Raw genomic sequence first — 13697 nt, 5'->3', positions numbered from 1 at the left:
TTCAAAAGGAATTATCCACAAAGAATTTGTTCAGCCCGGCCAGACAGTCACTGGAGAGTTTTACTTGGGCGTCATGAAGCGTTTGCTGGCAAGAGTTCGTCGTATTCGGCCCGAATATCGCGAAATCGGCAGTTGAACTCTTTTGGACGATAATGCACCATCACACCGTTCGCGACTTGTAACTGAATTTTTGGTCAAAAATCACATTATTCGGTTGCATCATCCGCCCTATTCACCAGATCTCGCTCCGTGCGATTTCTATCTGTTCCCGAAACTGCATTTGGCGATGAAAGGAAAGTGGCACGCATCGATTGATGCCATTGAGAAGGCGACGACCGCCGTCCTAAAGACCATTTCAATAAAGGACATGGAGAAGTCGTTTGACAACTTGTTGGAGCGTGCAAATATGTGTATCGATGCAGAAGGGGAATACATTGATTAATAAAAATGAATTGTTCCAAAAGGTACATTGCTTTTTTGTTTTTTTAAAACGTTCAGTTTCTTTTGGAATGGAGGGTGTACAACTGACCTGTGAAGAATGGCAAATATTATGTTCACGAATCGACCAAATGAACGATTATTTTCATGATGAGCTAAATGTGACCATAGTCAAATCATTAGGCTCAAATCATGAAGTGGTGCTGCGTACAGTCCTCGAAGAGAAGATGGTGCTGTTACGTAAAAAGAGTACATTCCATGTCCCTCGCAACATGGTGTATCTAACACAAACGGAATGGAACAAATTCATCAGCGTATTTCAGTGTGTTAAACATGCAGTGGAAGTGTGCAACAAAACAAGTATATTTCTAAAAAAGTACTATTTTGAAAAATGTGTCATGCATATTGTACAACATGTATCTAGATATTGTGATGGTTGTCAACATCGTTCGTGGGTGCATACCTGTATTGATAAACAGTTTATTTGTGATCAAATGGACATTGAGTTTCCACCAATTGATATCACAATAGACCTTAAAAGACTTCAATTGGAATTAAAATTATACGCTAAAGACAAACTAGTGCAAGAAGTTCAAAATACATTGTATCGACAATATCCAGAACCACTGCCTGGTATGGATGTATGTGGAGTGTAATAAAATGAGCCATTTCAATGAATTGTGTTTTTTTCATTTCAAGTACAACACCATATTCTGATGTGTACTATTGCACCACAATGTTGCCAGAGGTTTTAGTTCTAAACAGTTCCGGTTCTTTACTAATGAGTGCACAAACTTTTAAAAATGTCAAACCAAACTTTGAAACAAAATTTTTGAAACGAAAAAATTTGGAAACGAAAAATTCAAACAAAATTTTAAAACGAAAAAAATTTAAAAACCAAATTTTCTTCTAAGCAGTTCCGGTTCTTCACTAATGAGTGCACAAAATTAAAAATTTGGAAACGAAAAATTTCAAAACAAAAATTTCGAACAAAAAATTAAAAAAAAATTTCAAACAAAATTTTGCAACAAAAAAATTAAAAATTTTCAAACAAAAAATTTCAAACAAAAAATTTTGAAACATAAATTTCAAACAAAATTCTGAAACAAAAAAATTGAAACACAAATTTGAAACAAGAGTTTTCAAACAAAAACTTTCAAACAAAAAATTTTTAAACTAAAAAAATTCACGTTTCACGGTTAACCGTCAAACTTTATCCGGTTTTTAACTATTCGATTAACAAATAAACGGTTTTGATCATATTTATCAGTGAGTGCAAAATGTTGAACGAAACCAAGATTTTTAAATGTTAAACAAAACTTAAAACTGAATTCAGAATAGATTTGAAAATCAGCAACCAATCAGAATGCACGAAAGATAGTGATCAGCCAATCAGATTGCACGAAAGATAGTGATCAACCAATCAAATTGCATCAACATTAAGTTTGCCAGTGTTGTAGCATGTATTCCCTTAAGACTATGAGTCATAAGATTCAATAAGGTTAGCTATGTATCCCTGTACACTACCTCATCAAGGTCAATCACGTGGTACATCGTATTGCTTACGTTTATATTTGGCTGTAATAATCAATACCAATGACTCAATTTCATTTGACAATTCTCAAATTATCCTACAAAGTTTAAATGTACCAATGTCCTGGACTCCTAATTCCATCATAGGTCAATAACTGATCACGTGATCATAATGATTTACCCAATGAATGAGATACTATCCAATTTTAAGAACAATTACCAATTATTGATATGACAATAAGAAATGTACCCCTCCCAAAATTTAAGATTGGTACACAAATACACCCGTGTCTTATGAAAAAGTAATAAATCCTGTAGTTATTCAATAATAAAGCCGGTCAATAACCTTTAAGTTTTGAATATTTGGCCATAAGAGGAACACCAACATCTACAATGGGTCCTAGAAAACGTTTACCAAATTATGTTATTTTATAATTCCCAAATTTAAAAGAGAACATAAATATATAAAGGTAATAAACCATATAACGTGCTAAATACTTATCAAAGGGTCAATAACCTCCGAAATTTGATTTTTGGTAGTTCTTTACCCATGAAAGGGAACGATGTGGACCATCCACATTTATAGTGGTACATATTGAAGACCTGTACGAAGATACCAAATGCTTATATTAAACAATTTCTAAAACTGAGTGGATGAGTCAAGATACCCCTCCCAAATTTTTTAAAGGGTGCATCAATGTACTCATGTCTTATGATAGGAAATGAACCTATATACATGACCATATGACCATATACGGTATAAGACCGCTTCAAACGGGATAAATTGGGCCAAAAACCAAACACGTGATACAACATATTGCTTATGTTTATATTTTGGCATTTTTTTTTACTCATGAAAGTTAACAAGGTGGACCACCCAAATTTATCATGATACATATTGAGGTCATGTACTATGATAGCGAATGCTTAAATTAAAAAATTTCCAAAATTTAAGGGATTGGCTATGGTACCCATCCCGGGGTGCATCAATGTACCTATGTGTTATGATAGAAAATGGACCCCTATACATGACCATATAATCATATTAAGTAATAGGACCTCATCCAAGTGAATAAATTAGGTCAAAAACGAAACACGTGGTTGTACTAAAATTTGGCAATTTCGTACCCATGAAAGGGAACGAGATGGACCACCCAAATTTATAGTAATATATATATATATTAGGGTCTTATACTATTATACCAAATGTTTAAATTGGACAATTTCCAAAATAAAGAGGTGGGCCAAGGTACCCCTCCCAAATTTTTAAAGGTGCATCAATATACCCATGTCTTATAATAGGGAATGGACCAATATACATAACCATATAATCATATAAGGTAATAGGACCTCATCCAAGGGGATAAATTGAGCCAAAACAAACACGTGGTTGTACTAAAATTTGGCAATTTCGTACCCCTAAAAGGGAACGAGGTGAACCACCCAAATTTATCATAATACATGTTAGGGTCCAGTACTATAATACCAAATATATAAAATGAGCAATTTCTAAAATTTAAGGGGTGGGCCAAGGTACCCCTCACAAATTTTAAAAGGAGTGCACAAATGTACCTATGTCTTATGATAGGGAATAAACCCCTATACATAACCATATAACCATATAAGGTAATAGGACCTCATCCAAGGGGATAACTTAGGTCAAAACCAAACACGTGGTACAACGTATTGCTTACGTTTATATTTTGGCAATTTTGTACCCCTAAAAGGGAACGAGGTGGACCACCCAAATTTATCATAATACATGTTAGGGTCCAGTACTATAATACCAAATATATAAAATGAGCAATTTCTAAAATTTAAGGGGTGGGCCAAAGTACCCCTCCCGGGGGTGCACAAATGTACCTATGTCTTATGATAGGGAATAGACCCCTATACATAACCATATAATCATATAAGGTAATAGAACCTCATCCAAGAGGATAAATTGGGCCAAAAGACCAAACACGTGGTACAACGTATTGCTTACGTTTATATTTTGACAATTTTGTACCCCTAAAAGGGAACGAGGTGGACCAACCAAATTTATCATAATACATGTTAGGGTCCGGTACTATAATACCAAATGTTTAAATTTGGCAATTTCCAAAATTTAAGGGGTGGCCAAAGTACCCCTCCCAAATTTTTAAAGGAGTGCACAAATATACCCATATCTTATGAAAGGTAATGGACCCCTATACATGACCATATAACTATATAGGATAATAACACGTCATCAAAGGGGATAAAATCGACCAAAAACCAAACACGTGGTACTACGTATTGCTTACGTTTATATTTTGGCAATTTTGTACCCCTAGAAGGGAACGAGGTGGACCACCCAAATTTATCATAATACATATTAGGGTCCTGTACTATAATACCAAATGTTTAAATTGGTCAACTTCCAAAATTTAAGGGGTGGGCCAAGGTACCCCTCCCAAATTTTTCAAGGGGTGCATTAATATACCCATGTCTTATGAAAAGTAATGGACCACTGTATACGCCCATATAACTATATAGGATAATAATACCTCATCAAAGGGGATAAATTAGGTCAAAAACCCCGAAATTTGACTTTTTGGCAATTTTTTACCCATGAAAGGGAACGACATAGACACCCAATACTGATAGAGGTACATACTATGGTCCTAGGCTACCATACCAAATTTTTAGATTTGGCAATTTCCAAAATTTAAGGGGGTGGTCCTATGTACCCCTGCCAAAATTTAGGGGGTGGGCCATGGTACCCCTGCCAAATTTTAGAGGGGGTGGTCCTATGTACCCCTAGGTCATTGACCCCGGGCCAGGTCATTGACCTTTGACCCCGGTCATAAAAGAGAGTGAGGATGAGTCATTCGGGCGAACGCGGACCCCTACTACTTCAGGTAATGAAGTCAGTGATGTCCTTAGCGGATATGCAACTCAACATGGCATGGCATGTATTGGCAAATAGAACTTGTTGATCTCCGTCTCCCAGCATCCGCTTTCTACGATCAGTTATCACAGAAACGACAAACCGAATGGCGATCCTACCAACAACAACAACGATTAGAACCAGGGATTTATTATTAGCAAATACGTCTTTTCACCACGAGAAAATGGGAAGCACCTCATCATTGGACAAGGAAACATAATTTTTATATTCTCGTCTCCGTCTTCATACTGCTCAAACTCCCATCCAGCAATATGAACAACAGCAGCGCTCCTCACTATTGTGTTATTGTGGAGAGGATGAAGATTCTATTGATCACATGATCTTTCAGTGTTCTTTAATGCCTGTTTACCGTCCAATACTCAACATAATCATTCATTTTGTTTATTTCATTAGCCCCATAACAGTGGCCTTCTTACTGGCTAACAAAAACAACCTTGATCTTTATCATCGGATACGATATTACATAGTGAACAACTATAATTTAGGGGTGTCGAGGTAAATCCGGAAAATGAAACGCAAGTACGAAAACCCTTATAACTGAGAAAATAATGATTTATTTCTGCACAACGTGGCACAAAAATGTAAGACACTTGTTCAGAAAGAAATCTACTCGATGTAACCGCCGTCTGCTTATACAACTCGCTCAAGTCTGCCTCGGAACCGACTACACGCACGTTTTAAGTCCTCGTCCATGTTGGTAATCACCTCGGCCTCGCAGTGCGTCTTTCGTGTTGTGGGGCTGTGCGTTGATCTTTTCTTCGACGGCGCACCAAAAATAATAATCAAGGGGGTTGCAGTCTGGGCTAGACGGTGGCCAAAGATTGGGTGACCAGTGGTAGGGCACATTGGTGTGGAGCCACGTCTGAGTTTTCCTTGCTTTGTGCGCGGGTGCTGAGTTCTGCTGAAACACGTAATCCCTTCCAGCAGCCAATTTGTCCATCCACGGCTTCACAACAGTCGTCAGAACGTCAATGTGAACGTCGGTGTTGAGTTTGAGGCCTTCTTTGAAGAAATGCGGTGGCATAACATCCCCTTCGCCGCTTATGACTCCTAAAACCATGACTGATGCTGGAAATTTGGTGTGCATGACGGTAGGCACTTCTAAAGAATCTTGACAAAGCCACCTGTCAATTTGACAATTGCATACACTTGCGTTTTCTTGTATCCGAACCACTCGATTATCTCCTTGGGTGATTTTCCGACGCGAAGTTACTCAAGTATCGCAGCTCTTCTGCCCTGCTCCCGGCTCATGTTTGCACAACTTGCCACGTGCTTATATCTCACTGACTCCTATGGGCAGGCACTACACTAGGAAACTGGAATCCTCAAGGTCACACGTTATACCCGTTAGAGGGCGGCCTTGAAACATATTCCGGATTGTGGTCAAAGTGAACAACTCGTGGTGAGTGAGTGTAGTGTGCTCTTAATTCACAGCAGCTTGTGTTATATAGTGTCGCTGCCATCCTTAGTGTTACTCCTGAAGTGATTGATTCTATTGTGTCTTCTCATTTCACTCCCGGATTCATCTGGGACAATTCATTTCTAATGTATAGATCCCCATTTTACACCTTGGATTGCTCACACGACGTGCACCTGGAGCATCAAAACAATGTGTGCGCGCGTATGTGTCCAATAATAAAGTATGCAAAGAAGAAGAAGAAGAAACAAAAACATTCTGGTAACTAAGATCCTTGCTGGCGTAGAGCGATAATACTCACTCTACGCTTGCTGGCACAGACTGGTAACGGAGTTAGGCGGTTAAGCTTGAGCTTAATGTTCTGTAATTTTTTTTTTGCAAAAAGAAATTTTTCCCTCTGAGTTCTGCTAGTCAACATGCTGACGTATAATGTGTTAATAGCAATACTGTCTCCATGTATTGTATTAACTGTTAGCGTGGAGGTAAGAGAACTTCCGTATTAGATGCAGATTAAGAATCCCCTCAATTTTTTTGAAAAATTCATTTTCCTTGCGTTAAATAATTTTCTAAGACGCTCTAGAGTATCATTACCTCGGTGCATACCCAAATAGTTACGTACAGATTGATAATATGGGTTCACGTTAGATTTGTTTAGCGTGCAGGTTTACTTCAGACGCACTATTAGAAAGATTGGCAAGTCTTTACGGCATTTATTCCGAAGTTGGGTGTTCTCTTTCGCCACATTTTTTCGCTGTTATCTCTTTGCACACTTTCTGCAATTTGTTATTAGATTCATTAATCCGTGCTCTTCACAAACTTTTAAAAGATTTTGCTCGTTATCAACGTATTGCTTCACAAATGTTTGTAGTTCATTGCCCTTGTACATTCGCCATGTTGGTAACATAAATGCTCGTTTCTTTCCCACAATGCAGCTGTTCGGTTACCTTGCGCCAAGTAGTTCCCTCCGCTCGTCCTATGGTCCCAGGTTTATAACCGCTTATATATAACAAATAAACAGATTTTTCGACACTCTTATATATTATCAAGCACACAAACGATCGAATTATCTGTATCTTTCCTGTAAATTTTAAAATTTTGCTGGAAACGGATGCCCAACTTTGGAACTTAACCCGTCTTTACTTTAGGCAAGGCAGTGACTATAACCAATTCATCTGAACCGGTTCCTGTAGTTATAGTTACAGTTCCCAAGAAGGAAAGACAGAAAACAACGTGCCCTGCGGGGCTCTAACCCGCCTTCGCTCGCTGACGCTCGCTCGGCAATACTATGTGCTGACAATATCACTGCCTTACCCAAAGTAAAGTTACCAATATCTCATTTGGCATAGATAAAATTCAAGGGAGCCTCCAGAAATAATTGTTGAAAAATTACATTACTTTTACGAATTGCGTATAAATACGGCTTCCGGATGTGTAGCGTAAAAATCGCGAAAGCGCGATTGCTATCTAACCGAGTTATGACAGAGCGGACATGGTGAGCCCGCGCGGGAGTGCATCCGAAGGGAGCAGGCGCGTCAGCGATAATGGTTATGCTCTCACGTGAAGGTGGTGGAAAGATATGGATTTTGGCAGTGATACGAATTTCGGGTTAAGTGCTGTATTGGACCAATTTCAGGAAATTTATCGGGTCAATTGGAGAATTTATTTATGTTTATGAGAAAGAATGAGTACAAGGGAGATAAAGGGAATAGTAAAAGTTAAGAAAGTGGTTGTATTTGTTGATTGTTTTTGATGTTAGCAGCACTGTATGTGGATGCGGATGGACTATTTCGCGGAGTGGTGCACTCGTTCTACTATACGGATTCAGAAATTGTAAAATGTACAGGAAAAAATTGACAAGTTTTTAATTTGCCCATTTCATGTCGAGAACAGAACCCAACCGACTCCTGCTCTTACAAGTACTAATACTTCTACTGTGGATCCGTATTAAAGTAATACTGCACGCCTAATGTAACGTAATCTAACGTAACTTAATGCAATCCAAAAAAATATAACCGAATGCAATACACTTTGGTGCTTTTTTTCAGTTTTCAAAGTGGTCCGGCGATACGGTACAAATGCCCGAATTTCAGTAGCACTTGTCATTGCTTCGAACTAGAAACGCTACATTTATAAACATAAAATACATAGGTCCTGTACACTGCAGAAATATGCTGGCCGTGGAAAATAGCATCTAATAGAGACATCTTTCATATGCATTCATGTATTTTATCCATCGTGAAGGACTTGTAATGATTTTACACTAGTAACCCTACACTTGTAAACCCCCGTCTCATATAGTCTCGCTGCTGAAAGGGACGTTAAACTCTAAATCAACTCAAGTAAAATACAGCTGTATTTTTATTTAGTTCTGTCGACTGCAGAAATTTGTTCCTTATAAACATGTCTTTTCATGCAAAGTATTGAATTTGGAGTATGTTTAGTACAAGGGGTCCAGAAGCTCGTAAACAACACAAAATTTACAGGAGAAATGAATGATGCAAGTACTTAGACGTAACATAACGTAACCAAATCTAACCTAACCTAACATAAAATAACGTAAGCTAACCTGAACTAACCTAAACTAACGTAATATTAGTAGAAATAAGCGAAATTCTATCATTTTTTGGAAAATTATGCGGGATCCCTACACTAATATAACATAACCTAAAGTAACCTAACGTAACCTAAACTAGCCTAACCTAACTTAAACTAACCAACCCTACCCTAAACTAACCGAATGTGAACAGAAACTACCAAAATTGTATCATTTTTTTGAGAAAAAAGCTGGACCCCTTCTGCTAAACATAGGCCTTAAATTTTATAGTACGCGACAAAACATAACCAATTTTTTCCTCGAAGGTCAGGATCTAAAGGTTTACTTGTCCCTACCATAAATCCTTCATTGTAACTAGATTTCGGCGTTGCCGATCCAACTCAGGTAGAACTGTATCAAGCTCTCAGTATGGCTAACCCCATTACGGTTATCATAGTAGTATCGTACTGCGTTTGTTCCGTCTGGCATCTGTAGCTTTTACATCGTGATTGAAGAACGTATATTTCGGTAGCTAGGCTTTGCAATCAGCTCACGTCATGTGACAATATATGAAAGCTATTTTATTCTACTTTGTACAGTTTAAAACACAAATTACTTTGATGTTTATTATGTCGGGAAGTATGTAAATGTTATCGAATAGAGCAAATCTTCTTTAAATTTTACTCCCAATCCAAGCCTTTGCATTATGCTTTTTCCATAAATGACGTAAAGGCAATGCTCTAAATAGAAGAGGGGGAGTATGCGGGGTATACTTTCTTAGGTCTTCCACTTCGGGCACTGCATAAAGGAATAGCAACACAGTTTAAAAACCGAGATCTTGCTATCTTGAATATTTTCAGTGCGTAGCTGATGCTTGTTGTATTGTGACATTGGGTAGGCACTTCCCCTCATGGACCGTAGCTCCAGGGAGTCAGTTTAGTATATTTCCTAGCTAATATTCTCACTATTTCAATAAGCATTTATTATTTTATTACCAACGTCCTAGCCACACTGGAATATCACTCCCCATGAGATCAGCGAAGTCAAGCAGTCCTGGGTCTGGTCAGAGGAAAGATAGGTGTGACTATTTGTAATCACTAGATGGTGTTGGCGCTGCGGCGTCCACCCAGCGTCGTGAGGACAATTGAAAGCTACTTGAAAGAAAAAAGTAGCGAACTGCAGTCCAGAAAGCAAGCATTAATGGCGAGGGTAGCCGATCTGCTGACAACACATCACCCCACAGGAAGTGCCATAAGTGCAGGCCTTCTAAGGGCTGTTGCGCTAGGAATTTAGTTATCATTAGACCTATTAGTATTTCTAATAATAATAATATTAGTAATAGGTTTAATAAAGATACTGTCTATTTGTCTGCTCTGCTCGTAAGTACATTATTTCTAACTTTATGATGTAGTTAGACAGGCCAATAATTGATCAGTTTCTTTCTAATGTGATTCGTCACGTTACTGGACGATAAAAACTGGACAAGCCACAAATTAGGATACTATACACAAGAAATTAATAATGATAGTTTTATTATTCAGATATTAATCTGCACACATTAATAAATATGAGGATCTAGGTACTTAATAGAATGCTTTTTAATCATTTCTTTTTTAAAGACAGAAGTTTTAAATTTTCATTATAGACAGATGGCCTGTCGAATAATAATAATAGTTTTCCCTGGACATTGAACAAAGTTATCGTGTCTTGCAAAATGTATTTGATGAAGACAAGGATCATGTCATGGAGGTAGATCAATCGTCTTCAGAAAGTGAGGATAACGGAAACGAGGGCGTTTAAACTTTTGAAGTGTCAAGTTCCAATTGCTTATTTTATCTATTTATGTGAGAATTTTCAATCAGGTCTGATATAGTTCTTTATGTGAGATTGATTCTAAGTTGCATGAAGGGCATAAACAAGAAACAATAATAATAATAATAATAATAATAACAATAATAATGCTATTTATAAAAGACTAACATTAGTGCATCACGCGAACTCCTAATAGTAAATCACGTTCATGCTCATTGCAATAATATAACGCAATAATTTAGATTTGAGCATTTATATTTATGTATCCGCAAGTTTGTTGGTCGGCTAACTTAAAAGTATGTAAACAATTAGAGCTCTTAAGATAGAATTTAACATATCAGGCGCCGTCCATTTCAACTCAGGCAAAAAATAAATAAATAAATTGTACCATCACAATCTCAGATATTGTTGAAACTTTTTTTTATAGGAACTAGACATGTTTTTAAGAGACCCATATTTTTTTGTTTTGTCGAAAAAAATTTTCCCGCCAAGTAATGGGCCATCAAAGACGGGGAGTACAATTTATGAGTTGTAGAAGACATGGAAAATGGTCAACTTCGGAGCCCCACCATTCAGCTATGGAGACAGGTAGAGTTATAATTCTTGTTGTAGTATGTACATAGGTATATAAATAAACTATACTTTAATATAGTTTCTTTTGCGCATGCGCATCTTTTTGTACATAAATTATCAAATGAACATCAGTTTATCTGAAAAGTCGAAGTTTGCGAATTTTTTTCGAGCACTTCCGGTTCGAATTTTAAAATTCTGTTTTCACGGTTGGTAAGACCTAGTTACCCACTTTCCGAAAAAAAAAAAGTTGTGTCGCTACTGTGTGCAACCGTTTTGTCACAAAAAATTCGAGAAATTGCAAATTTTCAAAAATCGTCATTTTTGGGCGCCATTTTCTCGAAAACACCATCTTTTAAAATTCTGACATTTTGTCAGATGGTTCAACCTTACTTGAATAATAAACACATCAAATACCATTCTCGACCAATGCTTCATGAATTAACTACAGCCTTTTGAAGTTAGCGAAGTTTCGTTAACTTTGATGTCACAGTTAGAAACACTGGAAACAATAAAAGTGCAATGATTTGATGATGTTTGTGGTTTACATTCATTAAATGAAGAATAAAAGATTTTCTTGACTGGTTTTTATTATTTTGATCAAAAAGGCTCTCTGAAATAGTAAAATGATTCTCCCCCTACTCCGCTGTTTTCTTAAACCGAAGTAATCTGAGATGGAAATTACGATTACGAAACACACAAATTTGAAGTTAACTTACTTAAAATGGTCTCCGGAAACAAAATTTCACTGATTTTTTTTTCCCCACATGGACCAATCATGTGCTTGCTTGGTGTCTTCTTCGCTAATAGCATCTAACCGTGCAGATGCCCAATAGGTGTTGGTGCACTCACAACTCGTCCAGGGTTGTATATAGGGCGACGATCCCCCCCACCCCAGAAGAAGAAACTTTCTTATTTTATATATAAATAAAACCCATCCAAGAGTTTGGAGCTCTTAAAAGTAGTTCTAAGTAGCAGTATTACAACCCCGCCCCCAGAAGTCCGTCCTGGATCCACCCCTGCGTAGCACATTGTCCATAGTCACAAAACACTTATTTTCACTTCTCTTATGCTCTTCTGGAAACCTCTACCCTGCTGAAGGTCCATGTGGAAGGCTAAACAGCACTTCAACTTCACGTAATTCATGATTTATTCGTAATATTTCTAATACGCATCACTGGTTATACGTATATGTATGTAACAAAAGATCCTTTTTTCAAACTTCTTAAATCTACATTTTGAATTGCAGAAGCTCAATTTTTGGGGAATCATGAAGTTAGTTCGTGGTGACCCGTTGCTGTCATAAAAACTTCGCCATTTTCCGACAGCCAAAGGTGACTTTGTTGAATACCAGTTACCGATCGCACACTTTTGCCATTCTTGCTTCTTTTTTCTTCTTCCGGAAGTTGTCGAATTCAGTTCCAGGAAAGAAAACGAGAGTAATACCCGGAGTTTGTACTTGCACTATACTCACGAATTCTTCTGCGGTTTTAATACTGTGTATCTATTTTTGCCTAAAGTTATGCCGCGTTGCCTCATTCTTTACAGCCACTCCCTTTCTCCCCAATACCGTCGCAAAGACCATTGCATGGCCAGTTTCACTGAAAAAAACTGCTTTATCGGACCTGTTTACATCTCGATCATCTGAAAGTGATTTTTAAAGTGTGATGCAACACCATAAGAAATCACTTGACACGGCTTGGGAAATTGTAGACACTTATTTTCACGTATTTGAATCTTTTTTCTATAACCTATATTTTCGCTTTTCTTCGAGTATGTTTAGAATCTTGTCTATGGCTATGAGTACATTAGCCTAATCGTGTGTTTTGTCGTCGCTTATTACAACAAAACTATCAGTTGTTTCATATTCCGGTGATAACTGAATTTCATTTTGCAGAATAACAGTCCAGTTTTCAACGAAGTCCACATGAAGTAAAATAGAATTCGTATCTTCAAGTTTTATACGATGCTTTTGGTAGGAATTAATTCTCTTTGGATTTTCTTGAAGTAGTCATGAATTACAACTCTTACAATTAAACTAACATTGTACGATACGAAAACAGAAAGTGGCACAGTTTTTTAACGAGATCATTGTTTTCCCATATGGCATACGTAACACTTTCATTTTCATCAGGATCAATAATTAAAGACTCCACACTTATTCCTTCCACTCCAGGACATTCACCACATCAGGCCCGCAACCAACCACAGAGGTTTGGGAGAGGGGCATGAATTGTTAGGGGGCAAATCATTAAAAATTCTCTTACAAATAGCTAAATTGTGTTTTTTGTATTATTAATAGCATTTTGTGTTAAAGTCTGAAGGGGACACGAAAAGTTTAGGGGGGCCAGCTACCCCCTAGACCCCCTCTGGTTGCGGGCCTGGACCACATTTCTGAAGAAGACAACTGTCCTGAAGAACTGTCATTTTCTACGAAACACTACTAAAGGAAATAGGTC

At 37.4% G+C, this 13697-nt stretch overlaps 1 protein-coding gene across 1 annotated transcript in view; it reads left to right on the top strand.

Annotated features, from left to right (window-relative positions):
- The first annotated feature begins 6542 nt into the window (after window positions 1-6542).
- Window positions 6543-13697, top strand: part of PIG-K (Phosphatidylinositol glycan anchor biosynthesis class K) — a 134003-nt gene continuing 126848 nt past the window's right edge. Inside the window, exons 1-2 of the mRNA XM_081748557.1 lie at window positions 6543-6605; window positions 6640-6805. Of these exons, the coding sequence (XP_081604683.1) occupies window positions 6740-6805 (66 nt within the window). The 5' untranslated portion in view covers window positions 6543-6605; window positions 6640-6739. The remainder of the gene's footprint in view (window positions 6606-6639; window positions 6806-13697) is intronic.

The sequence above is a fragment of the Thermobia domestica genome, chromosome 2 (genome assembly GCF_964235325.1).
Source record: "Thermobia domestica chromosome 2, izTheDome1.hap1.1, whole genome shotgun sequence".
Classification (NCBI taxonomy): Eukaryota; Metazoa; Arthropoda; class Insecta; order Zygentoma; family Lepismatidae; genus Thermobia; species Thermobia domestica.
This window is presented reverse-complemented; position numbering and strand designations above follow the sequence as displayed.